At 40.2% G+C, this 27,904-nt stretch overlaps 1 protein-coding gene across 3 annotated transcripts in view; it reads left to right on the top strand.

Annotated features, from left to right (window-relative positions):
- Positions 1–27,904, top strand: part of LOC121891994 (diacylglycerol kinase zeta-like) — a 119,229-nt gene that overhangs the window by 57,372 nt on the left and 33,953 nt on the right. For 2 of the 3 annotated variants that reach the window (XM_042404726.1, XM_042404725.1), the window contains exons 24-27: positions 1,576–1,655; positions 1,914–1,958; positions 20,498–20,564; positions 26,607–26,647. In XM_042404726.1, the coding sequence (XP_042260660.1) occupies positions 1,576–1,655; positions 1,914–1,958; positions 20,498–20,564; positions 26,607–26,647 (233 nt within the window). The remainder of the gene's footprint in view (positions 1–1,575; positions 1,656–1,913; positions 1,959–20,497; positions 20,565–26,606; positions 26,648–27,904) is intronic. The other variant, XM_042404724.1, reaches the window with a different exon arrangement.

Raw genomic sequence — 27,904 nt, forward strand, 5'->3', positions numbered from 1 at the left:
TCACTTCTTAAAAAGACTGGTTAAAAAGGAAACATCCTCAGAGACAGTCCATGAAAAGAATGCAGTACTTTGTAAGTGGGTTGTGTGGCTGTTTTAAGATGCACCTGGCTAATAAACAGCTGTGCTGCTTCTGTCTGTTATCCGAAGAACATTCCATTGAATAGTGAATTAGACTGAGAGTAAACAGGTACTACTCTTTAAAGTTACTGCTCACTCTCAGTGGCAGTCTTTTCTATCAATGAGAGGTGTGTGTGTGTGTGTGTTTGTGTGTGTGTTTGACTGCTCTTCCAGCACAATAAGCTGTGTGATGTTCAGCCAGCAGTTTTGTGTTGGTGCAGCGGGCAGCCGGCCTGGGCTGCCTCAGGGAGCAGTCTTTATTGTTTGAGCGACCTACGTCGGTTTACTGATGACGGGCCAGCTCGGTCAGGCTCATTTAATAAAATGAAAGACACAAATGCCAGCAGCAGGAAAAGGAGAGCAGTTTATCTAGGATATACAAAAGAGATCATGGTTGAAATGACTGCACTACCACAATAGTGATGCTTTTAGTGCTAGTGCTGGTCTGAGTTAAGACCAGCGTTGAAGACTTGAGATCTGTACTCAATTCAGTGCAGAGTGTGAAAGTAAGGACTTTGTAATTGACCAGGACTGGTTGGCCTTGAGAGTTGACTTATCTAGGACTTGTCTTGACTGGAGAGTTGAAAATTAAAAACAGGGAAGAAATCACTCTGTGACAAGCTTTATGTTAATTAAAGCAGCGTAGGTGATGACTGACCTACCAGAACTGTACTGATTGGCTGGCAGCTGAGATCCTTCAGTACTGCAAACCTATATACTTTGTGTTAGTGAAAAGTGACAGACTTCATGTTGTCTTCACTATTAACAATCTCCACTGGCACCAAAAATACAAACGACTCGAGCTGACCAATCACATCTCTTACAGTCTCCAAGTGGTATCCCTGATTTGTAGTTACATTTTTGTGGAGGGACACATCAACAACATTTAGTCTACAGCAGCTATATGTGTAGGCTCCAAAGCTACAACATAACCCCTCAAAGGACAGGTTCACAATTTGTCAAGACTTATAACAACAGTCAGGTGTCTATATGAACAGTGACAGAGGTTTTCCTCGCTTTAATCATTCCTCCTGTTCATACTGGCTATTAATTTGCCCTGAAGGACTTTAAAAGCCTTGTGTTCTGACCTTGCCTAAAACTGTTTTCTTTCTGTCACAAAGAGGATTTATGCAAATATCCCAGTATAATTTACAGCATATATTTTCTTATTTCAAAAGTACTGCAGCAATCCATGCAGCCTGTTTAAATATCAGTTGACATGTTGCTGTTGGCAGTTCCCAATTTCGTTCCTCATTACCCACAGTGCTGCTGGTTTTTCATAACACCATATATTTAATTGCATTCATGTGGAGTCCCAGGTCTACAGCAGCCCCTGAAACATGACCAGAATTAAAACCAGCAGTACTGACAGGGTCCTGGAGGCTGGAGTTGAGAACCAGTGTATAAGCAGATATCAAAGTGCTGTTGGATAATTGTCTTGTTCCTCTGTATCTCCAGCCATTCCTCTGGGACTGATCGTGGTTCCTGGTGACAGCGACTTGGAAACTTGCAGAGAACACATCCAGCGTTTGCAGGAGGTAGGAGGATGGGAGGGAGGGAGGGATGTAAAGAGATGAAAAGGGCATGGTTCTGTATCACTGAATGGAAAATAAAAGGCAGTGATACAAAGCAACACGAAGAAAGAAGAAGCAGAGAAAACTCCTTTAAATTTTGGAACAAAGTTAATTAAGCTGTGTGCATGTGTTTGTGTGTATGTGTGTGTGCGCACACCTGAGTTTCTTAATGTCTAGACTACTCTCCTCTTTACTCTCCTTCACTTCCATCTTCCTCTTTAGGATTTCTGCTCTGTCCACCCTTCCCTCAGATGCTGGGGAATGCAGGTTGGTAGTTGGATGCTGGAGTCTGTAGTGTAGTTTTTGTTTGGCTCAGAGGCACACGGGAAACTAAGAGCTAGCTTCTTGAAAGCAATACTACTAACATTTAACATTTTAGTTGCAAATCTGACAGTTAATCCTTCAAGTTGAAGGCAATGTCATTTTTAGTAGACAACATTTAGGGAAATGGACGTAACTTTTGAAATCACAGATGCCATTTGCCTTATGCGATAAACATACCAAAAAAACAATTCCATCTTTACACTGAAGTTAGCTTAAAGATGCTATTGACACCACAGCTACCAGCCCTGGGGCACTGCATGAAAGATGAGTGTAAAACCAAACCTTCAACACATTATAAAGTATAAAATAAATGAATGTAATCAACAGTTTTATACTCAGCACCATCGGGTGTCAGTCAAACAGCAACTTTGGAATGACACCTCCAATTAAACTTCACATAAGAAAAAGCAAAATATTTTCTCCAAGGATGTAATACTTTTTTACCCAAGATCTTTTTGGAGCTGCTTCACAGCTGAATGCAGTTCTTTGAAATTTTGCAGCCCCAAGCAACCTGACAAGAATGCAGAGTTTAGAGGGCCCTACCTGCACTCATAGAACCACGGTTACAATTTATTCAATATGTAATACAATGTGTTAAATTTCACAATCGGCTTAGGGATGTCAACTGTAATCTGAGAGGTCAGTTAACCACAGCAGCAATTAAATACTCAAATAATCAAGTGGGAGGTAGCAGACTGCTCCATTCATATTACTGCAGTTCTTTCAGGCTGCTCAAATGAGCTTATTTCTAAAGTCAAACCATGAAACTAATGAGGAAAGTTTCCTGTCTTAATCCAGAGGTAGATTTTAGTAGAAAGGTTACATCTGACACTAGTGCTGATAGCCAGCATGAGTGATTGACAATTGAAGAACTATGTTATTGAGGGCTCTAAATGTTGTAAAGTGAAATCCTGCTTTAGAGTCCTCCAGCACATACACACCACACACACACACACACCACTCTAAACAAATAAACACCCACACACACATAAACAGAACAGATTCTGTACTCTAGGGGTAGGTACAGAGTGTAATCAATAATGTATTACACAACACAATACGCACACACAGTTACACGAATAAAATCAACAGGATTTAGAACAGGATCATTAAAAATACATCATCTTAGTCATTCCAAGTTCCAGTAAGAATGAAGACATCCTAACTTTTTAGTCACCATTACCAACAAGGTGAGAACAGGAAATTACTGGTTTTATTGCTTTATTTGTTTAGCTTGATTGTCAGTCAAGCCACAGAGATAAACACAGCCCCATAGCCAGTAAGTAAGCACCCGCCAGTCTCAAAAATATTTTCATTACTTATAGTTTCCCTGTTTTATTATTTGAGTTAACTATATTTTCCATAAGTTTTATTTAATGGAGCAGTTCTTTCAAAGACATAAAAATCAACTAACTAAACTCTAACTAAAATAGCAGTCTCAGAACTTTGTCTCCATTTTCGCTGTATGTAGTACCAGACTACATAATTGTAGTACTTTACAGAACTGTAAAATAAAGCATTCATATTTTATTTCCCAATAAATGCTGTCTCAAAGTCCTCTCCAAACAACCAGGAATAAATTCTGGTGGAAAAAATATATATTCATTTATTTATTTTGGTGTGAAATTTGTCAAATTTAAATATATTGAGTCAAAAAAATACTGGAACCAGCGTTTAATGTTAAAGTTGTTAAAATCTCCCAAAAATCTCACAAAAAAACAAAAAACAGAGGACATGAACTCAGTGTCTGCAATGTGAGCCTCACCCCTGCATGAATAGTCATTAACTGAAAAATAAGTTTTACTATCTGTCACTGACGTAGTTTAATTTCCAACTCACTCACACCACCATATCAAGGAGGACAAAAAGGGTCTAGGCCTTTGTCTGATGCTAAATATCACATAAGCATTGCAGCTCTATCTATTATGGTCCCCTCATGTTTGAACAGTCATTATGGAACATCTCCCTAATGGAGACCTGTGTTTGAAAGGCCAAAAGGCCATTACTTTAACAGATAAATGAAGTTATAGATTACATGTCTGAGCAGTGCTATATTGAGCCAAACTCAGTCCACAGTGAGAGAAAAGTAAAACCAAGAGTTTTTGTACTAGCTGTTCTCGCCTGTAATCACCACTGAATAAGTACAGGCTTCCACCCTCAGAAATGCAGGCCATGTGGTTATGCAGCCACGGAGTTTGCTTAGGTCAGGCTGAGATTCAAGCGTGGTCATTAATTCAACCTCTTGGTTACATAGCTCCACAGCTCTGAGTGCACAGTGTGCAGTGGAAATGTGCAGCAACATTTTTTCTTGCTCTACTGAAGTTTGTATTTATTGAAAGCTTGTATTACACACCAACTGTGAAGAAATCAATTTCTTTAGTCATGTGTAAATAACCTGAAGTAATATTTTGCCTGATGTGAAAATGCTTTCATGCTTTAACAAAATCCAGTAAAACTACAGACATACTACATAAAAAAAACAACCTTAGCTATTGCTAACTGAACTTTTTGATTGGTAGCTCTGCAAGGACTCAAACATGCACCATCACATGTTGGCATTTTCTTCACCTTGAAATGTTTGACATTTCCTGCCCAGCACAGCACATACAGAGCAAAAGTGGTAGGATGAGCACAAACAGATGGGATTTTCATCGCAATAAGGTAGTATAAAGTAAGTGGTGATAAATTGGGTCTTACACTGAGAATAGATATCTTAGAGCCATGTCTGTTTTCAGCTTGTCACTCAGCTGATAACTATGTGAAATTCTTTTTTTTACACATTTTGTGATTAAAAAAACATATAATCAGTGATGAAACCTTTGGCCATTGACTGTTAAAGGTCTTTCAGCATTAGACTGATTACCCAGATGAGCGGTCAGCAGGCTTAAGTCCAATGCCATGTGCGGTCCATAGATCTCCCCTCTTCATACATACATAGCCTGTATATAAAGCTGGATGTAGCAGGGTGTGATGTTACCTGTTGGATTCATTGGAGCTGATTTGAAGAGTTGCTACTTATGTTTGGCACCATCTTGTCCATTTGGAGCCAGGACCTTCCAAATAAGGAGTGCGCGGTGTTGCCTTTTACATTCTGGGTACACGTTCTGCTACCTTCGACCCAGGCTAACGCTAGCTTACTGGAACACTGAGCATTGCACAGTTAGGTTAACGTTAGCTACTTTAACATTAAACTTAGTGAAATATTGTGACAATAGTCCGACTCAGTGCGAGTCTTGGAGCTGGGGAGAGCAGAAGGTGAGTCAACTGTCAAGCACAGCTGTCAATCAACACCCACACGGCAGACATCAAATCTACTATACATCTTCACATTTCATTAACAGAGCAATAATTTCCAAAACGACCACCAGCACACTTATTATATGCCTAAATTGAGATTGAGACCATAATGACTCATTGAAAAAAATCAGACTCAGTATTTCTAGAAAGAAGTTGACGCTTTTCGAATGGGAGACAGTTGGAGCATCCGGCGGCCATTGGTGGAATTGCACTTGAAGGTTACGCATTGGCTTCAGCCTCAAGCCATGGCAGTTGTCGCTTGGATCCATAGCCATCTTGATGCCTTTTCACCAGTGACTGTTATATTCATGATGGCTCACTCCCTTTGCAATCCTATGATTCTGTGAAGCTTTAAAGCTCTGCAGATGGACTGGATGTCAAAGCCTCTGCAGCAACCTTTAATGTGTATACATTGTGCCTGCCATCCTCTGCCCCTGCACTCAGATCTGTGTACTTAGCTTTCTTCCTCTCAGGGGCCTCCTCCACCCTATCTTACCAAGCAACAGTTAATTCTAGAAGGCCCTTTGTCCCATCCATGACAAAGCTGATTGGTTCCCTTGCAGGGTGCACTTGTTTGCTTCTTATGATCCCAATGACAATTCTGTTCCAGGGATCTCCTTTTCTGGCACAGCAGGCATGCTGGTGTTTTTGCCAGATCCCAGTGAAATAGGCATTGTAAATCGACTGAATCGGGAACTTGATCTGGAGTGGCTCAGTTCTCCAGAATTCTGCCCAAGAACATTTGCAGTTCATGGTTTGTTCCAATCTGGTCCTGGTCCATGTGCCTTGCTGCCTTATCCACTCCATCCTACTGGAGCGTACTTTTTCCACACCTGCTCGTACATATTCCTAAACCATGAGACATCTGTCTTTCCCTAGGGCTCTCTTGTAGTGAGGTCTTGAAAATCTACAGATGCCACTGACACACCCTGCACAAAGTCCTCCACTTCCTCTAAGTCCTGACGTCAAAGTCAGCATTGGAGACTTTTAACTCAGAAGAGTCTCTATCTAGCACCTCCCATGCCCAAGTCATCAAGAACTAAACTAAAGGGGAACTATAGCTTGTTCTTGTGGCCATTTAAGGTAATTCTGTCCAGGCTTTCTGGTGGTCCCAGCTATGTTTGGAGGAAGTGACTGATTTTCCTTTTGAAGGCCAAAGATCAGCAGGGGCCATGGGATTTGTGTTTGGATACTATGTACACTAAGGGCTGCTGCTATCCACCTAGAATAATATCTTTATGCAGCCAAATAGAGCTGGTTGTAGCTCTGGTTGCAGCATTTGTCGCAAGTCAGCCAACGTGGTTGTGTTGGTCACTCTGGCACGAACAGTATGCCCAAGCTGATCCCACAAGTGTTCAATGGGGTTGAGCTCAGGACTGCTGGCAGGTCATTCCATCCTCTCCACTCCCAAGGTAGTCTCTGATAAACCCTGCTCTGTGGGGGCGAGCATTGTCATCTTGGAGGATAGAGTTCGGTCCCAGACTGTGGAGATATGGGATTGCCACTGATTGCAGAATCTCATCTTGATATCTCTCTGCATTGAGATTGCCTCCAATGATGACAAGCCTCGTTTTTCCAGTGAGGGAGATGCCGCCCCACACCATCACACTGCCTCCACCAAAAGATGTTACTCTATCAGTGCAGCAATCGGCATAACATTCTCCGTGTCTTCTCCACACTTTGACCCTATGATCAAACTGCTGTAGGCAGAATCTGGACTCATCGCTGAACATAACGTTCCTCCACATGTTCAGGTTCCAGTGCACATGTTGCCGACACCAGTGCAAACGGGCCTGACGGTGAAGAGCAGTCATGGCAGGCCTCCTGGCAGCCCTATGAGACTGGAGATTAGCTGCATGCAGTCTGTTCCAGATTGTCTGGACAGATAGCCGTCAGCCATATGGTCCTGCAAACCTTGACTGCAAATCTGTAAAAGACAGCCTACGGTACCTAAGTGCTGACAGGGTGAGGAAACGGTCTTCTTGGGGTGTCGTCTTCTTGGGACGCCCACTTCACGGCCTCTGACATCTGCCGTTATATGGAACTTGGCCCTCACTTTGGAGATGGTACTAGGGCTCACTCCAAATAATGCTGCAACTTGGTTTTGCGGAACACCAGCTTGAAGTTGCCCTATCGCACGGGCCCTGTCCAGATCAGTCAAACTTGGCATGCCGATTCTTAGAGCAGACTCCTACTGTCCTACACCAGATTATCAGACTTTGAGGCTCTTTTATCGTTTCCTTCTGGTTTCTGTGGTTGCCATGGTCACACTGCAAGCTGCGGCGGCAAGATGAAAAAGTTGAACTATGGTAACGGTAGCAGCAGAGAGCTGTGCACGTTCACGAGAGCAGCAGCTGGCTTTCCTCTTCTTGCTGCGGCAACCAATCGCTGTTTAAAGCACCTTTTCAGTTTTTTCCTTAAATGACAGTTTAACTTAGAAGCCACAGCAAGGCTATAGATCTGTGGTGAGTATTCATATGTTTTCATGCTTCACCATTCAGACAACCCTATCATTCTCATACTTGGAGAGGCCATCTCTCTTCTCCTTTTGATGAACTCTTTTCATCATGTTGTCATTTGCACAGTTGTTTAATAAGTATAAGACATGTGATGGGCTAAGAGGGTAAGGAATCTCCATGCCTCTCTGATTTACGTTCCTCTTCATACTTTTGCACCTAAATGAACAAAAATACTATCAAACCTAAGCAGACTCAAAAAAAAGGTAACGAACATGCATATATTGAAGTGACATGATGTATCTGAGGAACATCAGTGGAGGTTTTTGATTTTACAAAGACACACAGACAGTTTTATTTCCACAGAGATTAGTTTCTCCCTTGTGTCTCAGTGTTAAAATGTGATGCATGGACTATTGTCTGTGAATGTCTGCATTTGCATGTGTGTGCAGGGTGCGAACTATACCATGGCTTTCAGGGGAGCTCGCTTTTTTCAACTGGGGGGGGGGGGTCTGATCTTTGAGTTAAAGTGAGTTAAGTTTATGATATTGCGCTGCCACAATTCGATGGTGATGGCAAGAATAGCATGCATGGCGGTATCTTTATTAAAGTGAATTAGTGATGAATCACCCTCATGCATGAATCATACATCAATAATAGCCTAATTTTATGCATGATCCATGATGATGAAGATACAGAAAGATAGAAATGCATGGCAAAAATAGCATATTGTCAATATTTTAGAGACCCCCCCAATATTTCACAAATTATTGTTTTCAGGGGAACTCATGTATTATTAAGAGGACCCCCCCCCCCCCTCGCTCCTCTGTAGTTCGTACCCTGTGAGTGTGTATGACCTTCGCTAAGTATATTGATTAGTTGTGTTTCAGTGTGTTCATGGCAGCCATATACCTGTTTTATGTGTGTGCAGCCAAGTTTATTGGTGAGTTTATTGTATTGTGGCTTGTTGTGCTGAGTTTGTCCTGATACGGCAGAGGTGATTTATTCTGTTCAGAAGCTGTCGGATTTGAAGAGATAAAAAAAGTTATCAGTGACTCAAAGTTAGGCTTTTATTTTTCATGATCCTTTGTTTAATTACAGGGTTAATGAGATAGTCTCTTTGAGGTCCAGATCTCCGCACAAGAGGCCCGAGAACAAAAACAATCACATGACAAAGGCAATTCTCTGTACAGTTCTAAAAAGTCTTTTTAGTGTTGCTTTCAGGATAGTTTTATTGATCAATCAACACACTCTTCACAGTTTTGTTCAATCACACAGCAGAAGACTGGAACAGACAGAAAACCTAATTAGAAAACAAAATTCAAAGAGTGTATTACTTCTGAAACTGAATCTTGACTGAAAAATGAAGTTACTTTTAACTCTTACTGTATTAAGATTTTCTGTTGTTCTTTTGATTCATAATGTATCATACTAAGTAAAATAATGTACTGAATGTCAATGTCATCCTCACACAGCAAAAGTTATTGTAGATTCTAACATTCAGTTAGTCCATGTGCTTGGTAAAAACTGCTGTGTAAAAAGAAAGTATGAGTCTGGTTGAGCTCCATACTTTTGCTCCAAACTTAACTCATTACATTACATGTTCCTTTACGGTATTCAAAAAAAGTATGATTTGTACCAATAACTGTTGTACCTACTGCTAAATTAGGGTAATACAACATATTACTGGTACTAACTACTTATAGACTTGGGCTGTAATTACTTCAAAATACCTACATAATATTAAGTAATTATTGTTCAGTAAAATAAAGAAGTACCACTCATTTAACATCAACAAATCAAGTTCCCTATCATTATAAAGAATACCTGAAATATTAAGGGAAAAAAGATTGATTCAGAAATCCAAGGGCTTCAAGTAATAAGTTCTATTGTAAAATATTGTTTTGTGATACGAAATGTGTTATGTGAAAACAAACCAGGGCCTTTATTTTACAGTCAGTGGAGAGAGACAGGAAACATGGGGAGAGAGAGAGATGGGGGCTTGGCATGCAACAGGGCATCCACAGCTGGGAGTTGAGCTGTGGATTTTGAGGTTATGTGGTATGCGCCTTAACCATTAGGCCCCCGGGGTGCCCCCTCTTTGGTACTTTTTTTTTTTACCATGGAATGTATTTTGATTTGAGAAAAACAAACATTCTACATAATTAAAATATAATTACATTTGATCTTTCATATTATTTGCATTTGGCCAGCATTGTGTGATCACAATAGACATTACTGACATTTTTATGAGTATTTCATTCATGCAATACAGTAGCTGATGCTAACATTACATCTAATTTTCAAATAATTCAATTTTTATTTTGTTGCATTCTGATTCTGGCTAGATAAAATGCATTTGGTGCACAAGTCAGATGCTGATTAAAGGTAAAAGCTGATGAGTCTGGATTGAATGCATCTTTTGGCAACAATTTGATCATTAGTTGATTACACACATGTTGCATTGGATGCCATTGATTTTACAAAATGAATGAATGAATGTAGTCATTGTCAGTCACAAAGGTAGTGAGGTGTTACTGAATCACAGTTCATAGAGAACAAGTTTAACCACCAAACTCCACTACCCATATGATAAAAAGTACACTATTGTGACAAGAAATATTTGTTGTTGTATTTAATGAGAGATTTCAGCTTTAAGTGTGGACAGAGTGTAGGCAGTATAGATCAAATTGATAGTGATGTCAGCAAACTCACCCCAAGGTCATTCAGTACACTTCCTCTTTCCCGAGGAGCTGAGAGACACTACTGAAAAACCTGCTACTTCAAGGATTATTTACAGAACAACAGAAGCAATCACACATCCAGTGTGGGCAGCTCTGTTAGTAAGGATTCTGTTCTCTTTACAACATGATTAGCAGTATTTTGCTATAACTGGTTAGCGTAAATCAAAGATGAGCTTGATGAGATTCTACGAATAGTTTCAACAGCATTTAACTGTAGGCGAGGAGACAGAAAAGCTCACCTGCTCACTGCTTCTGTGAGTTACTGTCATGGAGGTTTTTTTTTTTTCCTTTCTATTTCCTGTCTTTCTTTCCTCTTGGTGGCCAGGGGGATTTTGCTGCTGGGATGCCGTACTGTCATGCTCTGTCACCCTGACATGTGCGGTGGAGGGAATGTGGTTGCTGTACTTTTACAGCACGCCGGCCCGTGCAACTTGAATTGTGTGCACAAAGCGTAGAGCACCGCTGTCCAGTCCATTTCAATGGTTTATAGAAGCAGACTTAAACCTTAACCATCTGCACTCACCAGCCCTGTGATCTGGTCGCATCATTAGTAGATTTAATACAAGTAGAGTTATGACACATACACACATCTAAAAGCACATAATTAACTTCTTTTCCCTTCTCATTGTTAAACAAAACCAGATACCTTTTCATGTAATAAAATACAACCCACTGGTGTAAATAGCAAACAAGTCCTCATACCTTAATGACAAATTTGTCACATTTTTCAATTTATGTGCCTCCAAAATATACCCTATGACTGTCCAAGAAATGACTCATAGAAGTGTTTTCTCATCTGTTCCCTTTATGGTTAAGGTCTGATGTGGTTTAGTGCTTAAGGTTTGATTGCCATCATGATTAAAGATCAGCATCTTGATAAAAAGAAACCACTTTTGGCTGTTGGCAGAAGATGGGACACAATCTCTGGTGATATAAAATCATCCTGCTCTTTCCAGTTTTGCTACTTTGTTACAGTGACATTTTGTACAGAAATCAGTGTTTCTACCAGAGGAACCCCAGATAAATTTAGTTCCAGAAGGATAGTTCCAGGTGTTAAAGAAGTCCATGGTCTGTCGTATTTTCCACAGGTACAGGAGCGTTACGGGTGGGGTTGCTGTGTCAAACACACTGCAGCTGCTTCAACTTGTGTGCTGTTTCATTCATAAAACAAGGAAATAATCTAGTATCGATATTAGGATGACGTGTGGACATTTCTCAGTGTTGACTTGCAGGGAGTATTTTACATATGTTCACCTTGAAGTCATAACAGTATAAAAATAACAGAAATTCACAAAAAGCATAATATGTCCCCTTTATGTATGTCTGTAAATAATTCTGGAAAATTGTTCTTGAAAAAAAAAAGTCCATATTGCCCACCTCCAGCTATGAGTAGTCTTTCCTGCCACAGTGACATGAACACATGTGGAGGGCATACACGGCCACTTAACCCAGTTTATCCTGCTGATCTTTGTTGACTGTTTGTCTCAATCAGTCAGCCTGAGAAAGGAAAACGTGTTTGCGGTTTACATGATGTTTGACATATTGGAATACTGGTGAAAAACCGGAGGCAATCCCATTACTTAAGTACAGTGCAAATGCAGTGAATAAATAGCTCTGCTGTATTTAGGCAGACATCATGGATGAGATGGAACTCTGTGTTCTGTTCTCCTCATGTGGATGTCATGTACCCACATCCTTCATTTCACTATGAGCTTTTCATCTTCTTCATAAGAAGCAAGCAGAGCGATGCTAACTCTGTAAATGTTATTTTTAACAACACTATCCTGTTTTTATATAGGTTAGATCACTAATGCGAAGACAGCTCATGAGTTGTTGTGAGACTTTGTGTTGCGTAGCAACCAGGGTGATGTAACGCTCATTTCACCGTTTGATCTCCTGCTCTCTGGTGACTGATGATGCTCACTGGTGCAGTTTGTGATTGAGTAGAAGCTAAATAGCTCCTGTCTGATAAGGACCTTATAAGGTAAACTTTCTTTATTGCAGTATGTGTTTTTTTGAGTGAAATGTCTCAACCATTGGATGAATTGCTATAGAATTTGGTTCAGGCATTCATGTTCCCCTCAGAATGAATTGTAATAACTTTTACTGACTTTATATCTAGCGCCATCATCAGGTCAACATTTTAATTTGTCCAATATCAATGAGTAAAAATAATTACAGTGTTCGTTTATGGCCAAATTAGTCTAACAATGTCTATAGTGTATGTCAATATGTCTAAAAAGCTAGCTGTGAATGGAGTGTAATGTTCTATTTAGAAGTGCCGGCTGCTGGCATGTGTGACGGTGCTTGCTGTGATTGGCTGAACTTGTCTTATTGCAGGTAAAAATAGGAGAAAGGAATAAAATAACTGCCATATGAAAGCAGAGCAAAGAACTGTCTCTTCTGTAGAACAGACATTAATTCATGTTTCTGTTCACCACCACATTCTCTCTTGTGTTTTTTGCCCCTTGTCTTTAGAGGTGTATAATCGGCCTCCAATTATGTGACCCTTTTAAGAAATGCTTCTGTTTTATAAATAACACACACACACACACACACACAACTTCAGGCACAGGATGAATGACGAACAGGGCCCAGAAGGCTCAGTGGATCTGACTAACAAAAGTAAGAACTTGGCTACTTTATGAGAGGACAAGCGGGAGAGAATGGAGACAGGAGAAGAAAGAAGGTGAAGAAGAGAAGAGAGGAGTCAAGTCAGTCAGACAAGTTCAACTTTTGATTCGGTGTTTTAAGTTTGCTGTAAAAGCCTGCGGGTGTTTTACTCAACTCGAGACTGCTGCCGAACACGACAGCAGGATTAGATAAGTAAAGACAAACGCAGGGAGAGAGTAGGAGCGGTGTTTACTTCAGCCAGCCTCTCTGTCACAGTCTGCATGAAAGGTTTGCAGTTTGAAAAGAAAATAACTTTACTTTCTTTGGCTTGTTTTCCTCCTGTCACATCTATTGGAAGGTGACTTTTTAAATTTAGTCAACTGCAGTGCTGAACTAAAATCATTTTCTTTGTTTTGTTTTGTTTTGTTTTTTTTTGTTTTCCATTGAAGCTGCCAAAACCAGGATTGATTACGTACAGTATATATTCACTGTTCTCCAATGATTTTATCCCAGTTACTGTGGAAAAGCCTATGACACAGCCATAAAAGCCCAGAGTCTGCAGATCTCCATTCAGACTGCTGCATCAGGTCACTTAGCACTGTGCTCAAAGTTAAGTTTCAACCACAAAAAAATCCTGAATGTCACACCCAAAGTCAACAGCTATCACATTCAGAACATTGTGTTTAGCTTGTTTGAGAAACCTTCAGTATATTCAGCCATTTTTTCCTTATTTATTGCTTAACTTAGGCTGCGATAACTCCTACCCTCATGAATGTTGTAATATTTAGTTTTTGTTCAACTGTTTAAGAGAGGTGCTGATTCCACTTCATTGTTATTTTGGAGGCTGTCTGTTGAAATGTTTTGTTAATAGTTATTACGTAGAGGGGATTCTTAGAAACACCTGTCAGTATAAGACAACACAATTCAACAGCAACAGCAGTGTCGAGGATGCCACTTTGAAACTGTAGTTGGTGAAGTTACAAGCTGGTCTTCATTGGACGTAGCTCAGCTACCGCAACACAACACTACCGAGAGCAGGAAGCTACAGTACAAGCAACTCACAAAAAGAAGCTCATACAGTATAAAACTGTGCAAAAGTTTTCAGCACTTTAGATGTTTAGATTCTTATCCATTATGCAACACCATCAGGGAGGCGTCTGATCGGGCCCAAATGTATTCTGCAGCATGACAACGAGCCCAAACATCCAGCCAGAGTCATAAAGAACTATCTTCAGCAGCAAGAAGAACAAGGAGTCCTGCAACAGATGGTTTGGCCCCCACAGAGCCCTGATCTCAACTTCATGGAGTCAGTCTGGGATTAACATGAAGAGACAGAAGCAGCTGAGACGCCGAAATCCACAGAAGAACTGCAACTTTTCCAAGATGCAGGAACAACCGACCTGCCAAGTACCTGAAAAACTGTGTGCAGGTGTACCGAGGAGAACTGCTGCTGTTTTAAAAGCAAAGCTGCTAACGGAAAACATTGATTTCATTTAGGTTTCTGCTGTTGCATACTCAACTTTGTAGCAAGTTAATTGATAAATAAAAACTAATCATGGCAATATTTTTGAAATCACCCTCACTTAACTTTTAGTGCCTAAAACTTTTGCACAGTATAAACAGCTCATTACACAACTCCTGCACTCATTATTTTGTGCTATAATTTATTACATCATGTTAAATGACTTTTAAATGTCAGTCTCAGTAAATTAATTGAATGGTGTGTGTGTATGTGATGTGATGTAGCTTATTCAGGCAGCACAGCTTGATCAGAGAGTGAAGGAGACTCTCCAGAGCCAACTGTGTCCTTCAGGATAACATTAAGATCATTGTGCCAGAGATCAATGCACCACCTTGTGATCTCACCGGGAAGCAGATGTAAACAAAATGCTTTGCATGTGAGAAGAAACAAAAGCAGAAGGCTAAATAAGTGTGGATGGAAAAAATGGTTGGAGAGACGCGGTCAACAGGGGTTGTCTGTTCTTAAGCAATAACTGGAGGTGAGATTTGAATTGTCGGTTTCAGTATCTGTCAACAGTAGTATGCTAGCCAATGTTAATCTCAAAGGCTAGAATGTTTACCCTTGCTCGGCAACACCGTCAGTTCTCTCTCACTAGCTATTGTGCTCCTGCTCGGAAAGTAGTGACATAATCATCCAGATTTTAAATCCTAAATATCAAACATTTTTGAAATGATCTGTGTGACCCCGATGAGTCTGCCAGCAGAACAAATAACTAGCTACTGGAAATGTTGCATGATAAGTTGCTATGCTACCCAACAGTTACTGAAAAATGTAGTTCAACTAATAACTGGGTGTGTCGGTGCACATTGTTTGTTTTATTTTGTGTGTAAATTCAGTGTTTTCCTTCAATCTGGGATTCTTACACCAAGGAGGATATCATGAACATCAGGGAAACAACTCCTGCAGATTTATAACCCACTTCTCTCGCCTCATCTGTGGTATTATAGGACATTCTGGTCAAAGACGTCCTCACCGTTGGCCAGGCAGTGAAAATGCAGGCGGAAAGGAAAATGCACTGGTGTGTTAGTGCGACTCCGATATCTTGGACTATGCACACCACTACCAGGAATGTTTGTCTCCTACGTATGATCACTGTGCAACAAACTGAAAAAACCTCAGAATTTTCTTCATCTTCCATTTTGTGCTTCACATGACATGGCTGTGTGGATTCATACCAGAGTTTGGTAGGCTTCCAACTTTTTTCCAATTCTCTGTCAAAACAAAGGGTGGATGCATCTGTTGTCTCACACATGATGACTGGTGTAACGACATAACAGTGATTCTGCAGTACTGTTCCCCTGATCTGGAATCTTTTTTATCAACTGTAAACCTTTCCACTCCCTCCGTGGGTTCTCCTCCTTCATACTGGTCAGTGTTTACATTCCACCGCAGGCCAACGTGCAGGAGGCTGACTCGATACTGTGTGTGGAGCAGACAAACCCAGACTCTTTAGTTATTCTCCTCGGCAACTTTAACAGAGGTCATTTAAGCCATGCCCTCCCCAGATATAGACAGTTTTTTAAACGTCTGACCAGAGAGAAGAATACTTTTAATCACTATTACACTACTATCAGTGGTGCCTACCATGCCGTCCCCCACGCTGCACTGGGCCACTCTGACCATGTTATGGTCCACCTGATCCCCTCATACAGGCAGAAATTAAAACTCTTTAAGCCTGTAGTGAGGGTATCTAAGAAGTGGATCAGTAAAGCTGTGAAGGACCTCTGTGAGTGTTTGGACTGTACTGACTGGGATGTTTTCAGGACTGCCACCAACAGTCTGAATGAATACACAGAGGCTATGATGGCCTACATAAGCTTCTGTGAGGACAGCTGTATACCATCACACACCAGGGTGAGTTACAACAACAAAAAGCCCTGGTTCACAGCTAAGCTCAGACAACTAAGGATGGAAAAGGAAGAGGCAATCAGGAGTGGAGACAAGGTTAAGTTTGAAGAGGTGAAATAGAGGTTTTAGCAAGGCAGTGAAAGAGGCTAAATGACTACTCAGAGAAATTCCAACGACAATTCTCAACATCAGCAGTCTCACCGGGAAGGCTTAGCAGAGGATGTACATCCTACGGCAGCTGAAGAAGTTAAACCTGCCAGAGTCAATGATGGTCACTGAGTTCTTCCTCACCTCCTCCATCACCATCTGGTACGCTGCTGCAACTGCCAGGGACAAGTGCAGATTGCAGCATATCCTCCACTGTGCTGAGAAGACGATTGGCTGCAACCTGTAGTCCCTCCAGGACTAAGACCATGGCTGGCCCCTCCCACCCTGATATAAACTTTTTGAAACACTCCCCTCCCTACAGTCTGTCAAGACCAAAACTTCACACCACAAGAACAGTTTCTTCTCGTCTGCAGCTGGCCTCATCAACAATGACTCCCTCCCATGGACATTACACTTATAATAATGTCAAATTTGGGATTTTGATATATATGTTTGCTGATGATTTTGTTTGTTTGTCTTGTTTTCTTGATTATATATTTTTTTTTGTTTTTTTCTTTAACGTGCTCTAAAAAAAAGAATTTAAGTATATTATTATTATTATTATTATTATTATTATCATTATTATTATTATTATTATTATTATTATTAATTGCATACTGAATATACTGTTAACACTATGCACATTTGCACATTCCTGGTCAATATTTTGTACATTTCATTTAATTCTCTTCAATTTAAAATTTAAACCTGCAGCAGCTCTTCTCACTTAGAATATAATTTACATTTTTTTATCATAATTTTTTTCTTTCTCTTTTTGAATGATTTAGTATTATTTAATTTTGTGTATATTTTTGACTGTTATGCACCACAACATCAAGGCAAATTCCTTGTGTGTGCAAACCTACATGGCAATAGACTTGATTCTGATGAAAGCCAGCAACACTTAATGGGATTACATGTAGTGTACTGCCTGACACTGAGCAGCACATACAACCTCCAGAACGACCATAGAGTTGAATCAACAGCCCTCTAAAACATTTTCAACAAAATCTGATCAGTAGAACCTTCATGATGGTAGGACTTATTGCAGGGCTGTTGGATTTGAGTAGTTTGCATACAAACACATACATAAATACATTATTTTAAAACCCACAATGAGCAAAAGAACATGCAGCATACAACATATGGCCTCAGACCATTGCAGGAACAATCAAGTCAGGTCAGGTCAGGCCCAGTTAACAGAGTGTAAAAGTGTGTTTTAAGCTGAAAACAGCAATAGAGTGAGAAAAACAAATTGATGACAGAAGAATATTTCACAGTTTTGGGGTATCTGCTTTATAACCACAACATTTAGTCCTTGATCTGTGGACAAACAGCAGTCTTTGGTCGGAGATCTGAGGTGTCTGACAGTGTGGTACAGGGGCAAGTATACACAGATAGAAGCAGTGGGAAGACCATTTAGTGCTCTGTAAACAAAGAACAAGGTTTTAACCTCCTTTCTACAGCTAGCAGGGAGCCAGAGGACAGAGACAGGAATCTCAGTAATATGCTGTCTGTGTTTTGATCTCGTTAAAAAAGCCTCGCTGCAGCATTCAGAGCTAATTGGAGACGAACAGCTCAAAGAAAACTAGCTGATCGCAAGTGAATCTCCCAGTTAAACTTGCATTTCATATTTATATTTTAAGCTCATGACATGTGAGTTGGTGAGCACAAGAGAGGGAGTGAGGATGTTAAAGTGGACATATTCTGCTTTTGGTGATTTTCTGTTATTTGTATACTATTATGATGTGGGGTGTTAAACATCCTCAAAGTTCCAAAACTTGAAGTGAATTTATGTAGAAATGCTGTGTAGGAATTTGTGCACTCAAATAGTTTTATGATTTTATGGGGCAATTATGAGCACAACTCAAATATGAAATGATTCTTTGGGCCACATAACTCTTATTAGAGTATGTATAATAATAAGGAAACGACAACAATTGCCTGATTCATAATTTTGCATTTTTGATAGTAGATGTAGTGTTCTGAGAGTGAAACAAGCAGAACGGTACTAAACATGATGTTAGTGTTATCAAGGATGATGGAACTATGTTTGTGGTACATTTCTTGGCTTAAAGGCAGTGGAATAAAAGTCTAATTAAAGCACATAATGACACACATGATATACATGCACATATCAACATACAATATTAATTGTCTTTGGACAAGTCTACATTTTAGAGTTTGCGTGTGTGTGTGTATGGGTGTCCACATGTTTGGTGTGGATTGTTCTAGTATGTCACTAGGGCATGACATGTTGTGCAGTAAGTTCTCCTTATTGTTGGTGGTGATGACTTGCAAGCTTTCTGGTGCTCTTATGCTGGTTTGCCCAGTGATCAGTTCTTGGCTCAGTTGTTCAAGTCCTGAAAATCAGTTCACAGTGGGATTAAAGTTGGTGCCCACTTATCTCTGTGTGTGACTGGCTCTGAGAGGATAGTTATGATAGCCGGTGGTGGGGGTTGTTTATCCAAGTGGTACTGTCAATTCACTGTCTTGTAGCTTGAAGGATCAAAGGTGGTTTGAGTCAGTGGTCTGGTTTAGTGACCATGCACGAGCACGGGGGTGGGGGTGGGGTGGGGGGGGTTGGATTTGGAGCTCTCACTTAATTATTGTTATTTGCCAGCATTCCTGGGGAGTTGAAGAAAGAGCTGGTCTGGCGTTTGAGGTTTGTACTGTCTGCATTCAAAGCCATCAGGAGACTTTCCCCTACAGCAAGTCAAAAGCCAGGGCTTCAACCTGTTCTGAACGCTTTGTTTGCGACAGCTTTTTCTACCTTGCCGACAAGCTGACGTTGGCTTGTCGCATGCTCATAAGAACAGCTTTCTGTTCTATAGCCTTGGTTGCTAAGGTTGTTGCTAAGGTTTTTCCATGTGTTGTTCAAGTTGGATTCCGGATTCCAGCTTGAACATGTATAGATGGAGTTGTGAAGTTGACATTTCAAGTAAAGAACATGAAAGAGTAATGAAATCCTACTACTATAGTATGTTTCATGCTTTGTTGACGTAGCCTTCGGAGTTGGCCGTGACGTTAACCAATCAGAACAGAGTGGGCTCATCGAGAGGGGGGCCTTAAAGAGACAGAAACTAAAACGGCCTGTTTCAGACAGAGGCTGAACTGAGGGGCTGAGTAAAGAACCAGTATAAGATAAATAAGGAGTTTTTAATTGTAAATCATGTAAAAATATTCCAGAAGAGCCCCAGATTAAAAATTTAGACATGGAAATGCAGATTGGGTCCCCTGTAAGAGAGGTGAAAATAAAACTTTAAATTTCTTTGCCTTCTATCAGTACAGTTGCTATTGGTCTACTATTTATGCAGTTGTGCAGTTCAGTAATTTGTTTTAGGCAGCGTTGTAAAGTTACTTTAATTGAGTTTTAGTTTGACAAGGGCACGTGTTACTCTTGGTTCTGACTTTAGTTAAATATTCTTCATGTCAAGTTGTTGACTTGATATTTGTCATTCTTGTTTTTTTATTTGTTACATGTTCGAAATAAACAATCAATCAACCAATCAATCAATCAGTCCACCAGTCAATCAATAAATCAATGAATCAATCAGTCAATCAATAAACTTGATGGATACTTTGTGAGGCTTCAGCCAGACCAGACACTCTGGTCTTGGCTCTGACTTTCCCACTCTCTGTCTTCAAATATCTAACAAAGAAACCAAACTTTTTGTTACATGCATCTGTTTCTTCTCTGTTCTTCAAGCTATTCTTTTGTCAATCCCTCTGTTCTATAGATAGATGGATTATTATTATTAACAAAAAGTTACATCCCCAGGTCATCCCCTGCTCCACTGTCAGCCAGTTTCCTCTTGCTCTGGAATCTAACTGTTCTGTCTCTTTGTCACTCAGGAGGAAGCAGCCAAGCCAAAGATTCTTTCCTCGCAGAGATTGTCTCCAAAATGGTGTTTCCTTGACTGTAAGTACACCAGAATGTTCATCTTTTTCATTTAGAAAGACAGAATATCTGATGTTGTGAAGAATAAGTAATTGTCTAGTCCTCGAATATAATAAAACTGCTTTTTCAATCGTAATTTCCAGAACAAAATATTGTCTCATATTCAGATAAATACATTATTATAAAATATTTTTAAAATGCCATTTTGGGAAAAATCAAATAGAATATCAAATAAGGGAAAAAAACGATCGATCGGGTACATATCCAATTAGTAATCAGAATCAGCTTCATTGGCTTCATTGAATTTGACTCTATTGGCTCTCAATGCACTTACACAGTAATCAATGAATCTACTATTTGTACCCATACCTAGTTGATAGTTAAGAGATGGGAAGGAAGTGATCGGTGATTGGTGGTGAAGTTGGACTTGTCAAGTAGACAATGCTGGTTGGAATGTGTTTCATGTTCTCCTGGCATACATCGCACCTACAAGTTTTTGTTTTTCAGAAGTAAAGCTAATGTAGTGTAAGTGTAAGACATGAAAGAGTGGGCAGAGAGCAAATTCAACATATAATGGTAGATAATTTGTTATTAACTGGCTTTCACTTAGATGCACTTACTGCATATTATTACCTGTAGTCAAATAGCAGTTACCACTTTGACAAATTTGGACTGAGCTGCTTAGCTGCCTGTAGCTCTTGTGAAATTAACTTGAATGGAGCTCAAAACAATTACTATATTGTAATTTTCTACATTGTAGAACAATACTTAAGACATCAGAACTATGAAAAAACACACATGGAATCATGTAGTAAACAAAAAGTGTTAAACAAACCAAAATATCTTTCACATTTTAGATTTCTCAAAGTAGCCACCCTTCGCTTCGATGACAGCTTTGCACACTCTTGGCATTATTTTTCTAAAACAAAAATATTTATGGCATCTGTTCTAAATGTATTAAAATAATCAAATTAAACATAATCACATTTAATATAATCTATTATATTAAATATTTAATTGCCACTTACTCCTAGTCCTAGTGGTATTCAGCCATGCAGAGTACCCAGTCCCTGCACCCATGTATGACACTTATCACATGTATTTAAACAATCAATGCAGACACAGATTTTTGAAAAATCAGATTTCTGTCAGCAGCTAGAGGTAAATATTACAGTAGTTTGTATCTCAGTGGTGAACTGAAAGTTTACAAATACATTTCTGCTAAACTGTGATGAGGTTCATCATATCAGTAGCTGTGATGGCTGGTGGACCGACAACCCACACAGCTCATTATTTTCAGTCTTGTTACAGCCAGATTACCCCCACTGCTCTCTCTGCCAGCACATACAGCTGTGATACTAATAGCACACACGCTATTAAATATATTCTGTGCTACAGTTCAAGCAATCATTGTGGTTTAGATGTTGAGGTTGAACTGTGGCTTTGTTTAAAGGAGACATAGCATACACATATCCAGGTATAGTTATATTCTGGGGCTCTACTGGAATATCTTTCATTTACATGCACATATCAACATACAATATTAATTGTCTGTAGACAAGTCTACATTTTAGAGTTTGCATGTGTGTGTGTATGTGTGTCCACATGTTTGGTGTGGATTGTTCTAGTATGTCACTAGGGCATGACATGTTGTGCAGTAAGTTCTCCTTATTGTTGGTGGTGATGACTTGAAAGCTTTCTGGTGCTCTTATGCTGGTTTGCCCAGTGATCAGTTCTTGGCTCAGTTGTTCAAGTCCTGAAAATCAGTTCACAGTGGGATTAAAGTTGGTGCCCACTCATCTCTGTGTGTGACTGGCTCTGAGAGGATAGTTATGATAGCCGGTGGTGGGGGTTGTTTTGATCAGTGGGGTTTTAATTGCTGAAAGTATGGAAACCTGATCACTGTAATGTCAAAAAATGTTAAAGAATGTTAAATATTGTTCAAAAATTAAATCATTCATTTTAATTATGTAAAGAATCATTAACACAGTTATCAGGACTTGATCAGCTCTCCAAGGTTCTGATCCTGCTGCTGGCAGCAGCTAGAAGCTGTGCGGATTTATTTCCTTCGTTAGTTGAATCATTGTTTTCACCTCATTTATTTCCTCATGTGTTCCTCATGTCATCATGTATTGATGCAGCAGGAAAGTTGATCTGTGTCTGATCCATTGTTGTCCGTCTGTTTAAATACCTACGTGTATTGCCATTAGACAATTTCATCCCTCATTACTGCGATTAGTTAATTCTGATAAATATTATGCTTAACCATGATAACATGTATTTTTAAAAATATGCTGATATACATAATAATATTCTTTCACATTGTAATCCTTTTATTTGTAATCTTTTGCCTGTTTGTGCACTTCTGCGCGTCCTGTGTGTGTAACAAGCAGAGTTCATGCGTGTTGTGCAGCCGCCTGTGTAGCTGCATATTACTGTCTTGATAATGCGCCCTTAAAATAACAGTGAAACACTGCACCTTTGACTTCAGACCAAGTTTTTGTTGGTCAATAATGCAATCGCTCTCTGCTGCCTCAAGATAGCAATGCACCAACAATGTGCCTGACCACACCTCATTTTAAGACCAACACGCAAGTGCATTTGCTATTCAAACAACATGGGTGCTGGACGGGAAAATGACAACTGCATCGGTCTTAAAATAACAAAGACATTTGCGTCGCGCTTGGCGCCTCTTTGCACCGCTTTGCGCCAGGCGTAAGATAGGGCCCATCGTGATGTCATCACAAGGAAGAAGTAGAGGTAACATTGCAGACAAAGCATTCAAAGCAGATTTTGACTTGCAGGGAGCATTTTTACGTTCACCTCAAGTTTTGGAACTTGAGGTGACATCCAACATCATATGAGTATATAAATAACAGAAAATCACAAAAAAGCATGATATGTTCCCTTCAAAACCTGTTGGATCATTCCATTCATGTGGCTGGTAAATGTGGTCTGTTGGAAAGCTTTGACAGCAGACATTAGCTCTGCGTGAAAAAGTGCAGCCCTCTCCTCATATGAACCAGTGCGTTGACGCAGTGGGGGTGAAAATGCAGGGTCGCCTGGCAAAAAAATTGAAACTGGTTTAAGTTTTGCTGTAAGGCAATGTCATCCAGCAAGCCAATCACACATAACATGAATGCAGTCTTTCTAGTGTTTACTTCATGATTGCCATGACGAAAGATAAAATACATGTAGCTGCTACTGTGATGACTTTAAAAGAGTTGTAAAATCCTGGAAGTATTACAAATCGCTGTGCGGTGTTTTGGTGTCTGACAAACCTTTAATTAAAGACAATTAAAGACACTAATCTGTTCCTGGATTGTATTTCATTGTCTCACTGGTAGAATGGTAAACAACACGCCCCCACCAACGGAGCCCCTTGAATTGGTTTAACGCAGGACTATTTTAAGTCTGAATGCTTCCAATTCCAATTCATTTAATGTATCAGTCTATGCAGACTCCTAGGGTGTTTTTCTCCTCTGGGATGTTTGGAGAAGTGTTATCCCCACAGACAGCTGTTTAATCACACAAATCTCCTGCTATTTATATGTTCTGAACTTATTAAATGGTATCTATATTGATTGATCCAGGCTCCCAGTGTGGCTATGACCTTGCCTGTTTCACCATAGGCAGATTACACTCACCCGCTGCGGTGGGCGGGGGAAATAAATCAATAAGCAAATGCCGTCGATTTCTTCCTGTGGAGCTGACATGAAAACTATTTTGGTTCAGTACATTTCTGCTGCAGCTGGTTCTGTGGACAGAGATGTCCTTTGATCCAATGAGTGTTATCATAACCAGTAGCAATTATGGCCAAAAGTACAAAAGTACCCAAGTTATAAAAAAACACGATTTTCAAGAGTAGAAATGAAGAAATGCATATAGACGCAATCTAGCAATTTGCAAAGGTTTCAGTGCTGCAGCACCCTGAAAATAACGTAAAGCATAGTTCCATCAGATCATGTTTACTGGTGCATGTCATGAATATTAATCTCATACAGCCAGGCCTGCAATTTATCTAGCTCTTGCCCAGGACAAGATGATCTGCAAAGGCCCCCACAGTCCCGACTGCGCACAGGATGCTGACTGGCCATAACACACACACAACGCATGTTCTGCATCTTTTGGTATTTCTCTTGCGATCTCTGTGAAAGGTGTTCTCTTGGCCATGAGACGGTCCAGGTTCACCCTGTCAGAATCAGTCATTTTATCCAGCCATAACCCAGGACCACTAAAATTAGTTTCTGATGCTATTTTGCTTGTGTTTGTATCATACACCTGCTGCTCTGACTCCGGGGCGAGCGCTGCGTCTCCCTCCCTCTCCTCTTCACTGCAGCTAGCCTCTCCCACCCTGCTCTCATCCGCAGGCTGGGTCTTTCCTCCTCTCTGACGCAGCTTCTTCCACCTCCATACTCAGCTGTTTCTGTCAGAGGATATATTGTGTCAGGCTTTTATACAAGCTAATAACTGGACGTTAAAGTTAAAGCTAGGTGGTAGCTATTAGTGACTGTTTTCTAGATGTTTAAGCTAGCTCTCAATTAATACCCTCCACCCCCATTGCAGGTGGGGCTGTACTTGTTGCAGCTGCATCTTCCACTTCAGTATTTTTTTTCAAATACATGTAGTCCCTTGCACCTCTGCTATCATTTTCTGTTTTTCATCTCTCTGTTCTTTTCTGAGCACCTGACTTTTGACGACTGGCTATTTTGAAAGTTTACTGGGGATGGCCTGGCTAGATGTTAAACTTTTTTCTTTTTTTTTTTTAACAAGTAAAATTGTTTCCGACCACTATGTCAAGGAAAATTAGGAAGATAAAAAATAACAAGCTTTTATTAAATTATCCCAGCAGATTAGAGGGCCCTTTCAGGCCCTCCAGGCCCAGGACAGCTGACCTGGTGTTCCTCTGGTGTCGGCAGCCCTGCATTTAGCTGCAGCTTACTAATAATATCACAAAAAAAACACTTCTTACACAATGTCATACATACGTGTACATACACACAGTTCTAGCTCTGAACTCATGGCAGGCTCTCTCCTGTCTTTTACCAGCTTGAAACTTTGCAGGTGGTGAGCATATAATTTATATGATCAGCTTTGATCGGGCAGTTATTTTCTACCATTGCCACTTGAGCTCATTAAAGGTATACTGTAGAGAATCAGGAAGCCAATGTCCGTGATGATCAGCTTTTTGCACCATTTTGTTGGTTATTTTATTTAGTTGAGTAGAGCAGAAAACAACTGTGGGTTTCTGTTGAGCAAGAAAATCAAAGCAAGCATGACTGATTGTCTCCAGATTGTCAGAAGATATTTATATAAACTTGAACCTTTCCCCATTTCCCAATATTGCACCATTTCATTGCCTTTCGAACACCTTATCTTAGGTGCTTAGCTTTCACTTCACATTGGGTTCTTGATAATACCTGTCTGGGCTCACTGTTTATTTATAATGTCCCATGTGTATTGTTATATCAGGAACATCTAAACTACGTATCAGAAATCTCCCAAGAAGAGATCTTCATTTTGGACCCTGAACTGGTTGTTATGACGACACATATAAACTGTCCTTGAATCCTACTCTCATATGGACTATGCTATAATGGTTTTCCCAACTGGCTTGACAGGCAGTTTCATCTGAATGCCATGGCCCTCTCATTTGTCCAACCACCATTACTGTTTATCTACTTCTACTAGCCTTATCAAAAGCCGCTGAATAGCAAAACCTCAGGAAAGTTAGAGTGAAGGCAAGTCTACCGAGTCATCAGGTGAGCACCCTCTCAATAACTGATGTTTCACTGAGGTGGGCCCACAACACTGAGAACAGCGTGTTCCAGCATCCCGGAACCACCCCCTCTTACTTGCATCCACACACTCAACACAGCCCCCCTGAGAAAGCTATATTCACTTCTGTCTATGACATCATCAGCTAACATGCTGGCTAATAACAACCAGCTAACAACATGTTAAGCTACCTAGCATATTGCATGTTTTCTATCAGGTAATCCATCCTTAATACCACAAATAACGTTTCATTGGTTAAAACCGTCTTTTTCTTTGTCTCCACAGCTACCACAGCAGATCGTTTCTACAGGATAGACAGAGCACAGGTAAGTGTATCTTGTTTACACTGAATGTTATTTCTCTATCGTGTCTCTAGATTCAGTTATACATTCAATATATAGCCTAAAGTAACCAACTCTCTGAAGTCAGGTGATTTTGAAACATACAGAATAAAAGTACCTGTGTTCCTACTCCCTGGTCATTTTAATTTTAAAATATGTTTCATGTGTGTTTGTGTTTGCAAGAGATGTTTATGAGAGCACAGCCTTCACCACCTTCAGAGTGCAAGGGAGAGTCCAAGAATTTCCTCTCACTGTGCCTGCTTCTCTCCTAATGACTTGGCACGTCTTGGGATCCTGCTAAAGCTGTAGCAGTGGAAGCAGATGTCCGCTGTTTCATGAGTGTGAACAGAATCTGGTTTCTTGCCAGTTGCTTAATTATTCCCATTGCTGGGGTAGTGCAGGCTCGCTTGGCATATTACTCTAACAAGTGGTTCATACACCACAGGTAGCCTACAGAGGCTTTAGTGGAATCCAGAGAGGGGGAAACTAACAGGGTAGCATGTCTTGTTAATACTCAGCCTCCTTCTTAGTTTAAAGAGGGTAGTTTTTGACAGCTGGTCAGCAAAATCTGCCCAGCTGCTCCATCTCAAAAAAGTAGTTAAATACACATTCTTCCAGTTCACTATATGGCCAGTGTGTGGAGAGGGGTCTTAGTTCCAGTGAAGGAATACCTTTATGCTCCAGAATTCAGTAATTTTAGACAATAGTATTATTCCAATGTTGTGTTAACAGTTTATAAAATTAATGGTTTTCCCAGCTTGGTGTGGAAGAACTTGACAAATCTTCACAGTGCCCTCACTTCAATCTCATCCAACGCCTTTGGGATGATACCTGAAACAGTGTGTCCTCACCAGTGCAAAACCCTAAATATAAACTATTGTAATGTTTGAATGCAGGGCTGAATGTTTTGGCCTGAACTCCTGAGCATCTTGCAAGCCTGGCATACTTACTAGATGCACTGCTGCAAGGCTAGAACCTGCCTTACCTTGTGTTTATACATACAGATACAAAGAGGCAGGTTCTCTCCTGTCTTTTACCAGCTTGAAACTTTGCAGGTGGTGAGCATATAATTTATGTGATCAGCTTTGATCGGGCAATTATTTTCTACCATTGCCACTTGAGCTCATTAAAGGTATACTGTAGAGAATCAGGAAGTCGATGTCCGTGATGATCAGCTTTTTGCACCGTTTTGTTGGTTATTTGATTTAGTTGAGTAGAGCAGAAAACAACTGTGGGTTTCTG

Source organism: Thunnus maccoyii, chromosome 24 (genome assembly GCF_910596095.1).
Source record: "Thunnus maccoyii chromosome 24, fThuMac1.1, whole genome shotgun sequence".
In the NCBI taxonomy this organism is placed as follows: domain Eukaryota; kingdom Metazoa; phylum Chordata; class Actinopteri; order Scombriformes; family Scombridae; genus Thunnus; species Thunnus maccoyii.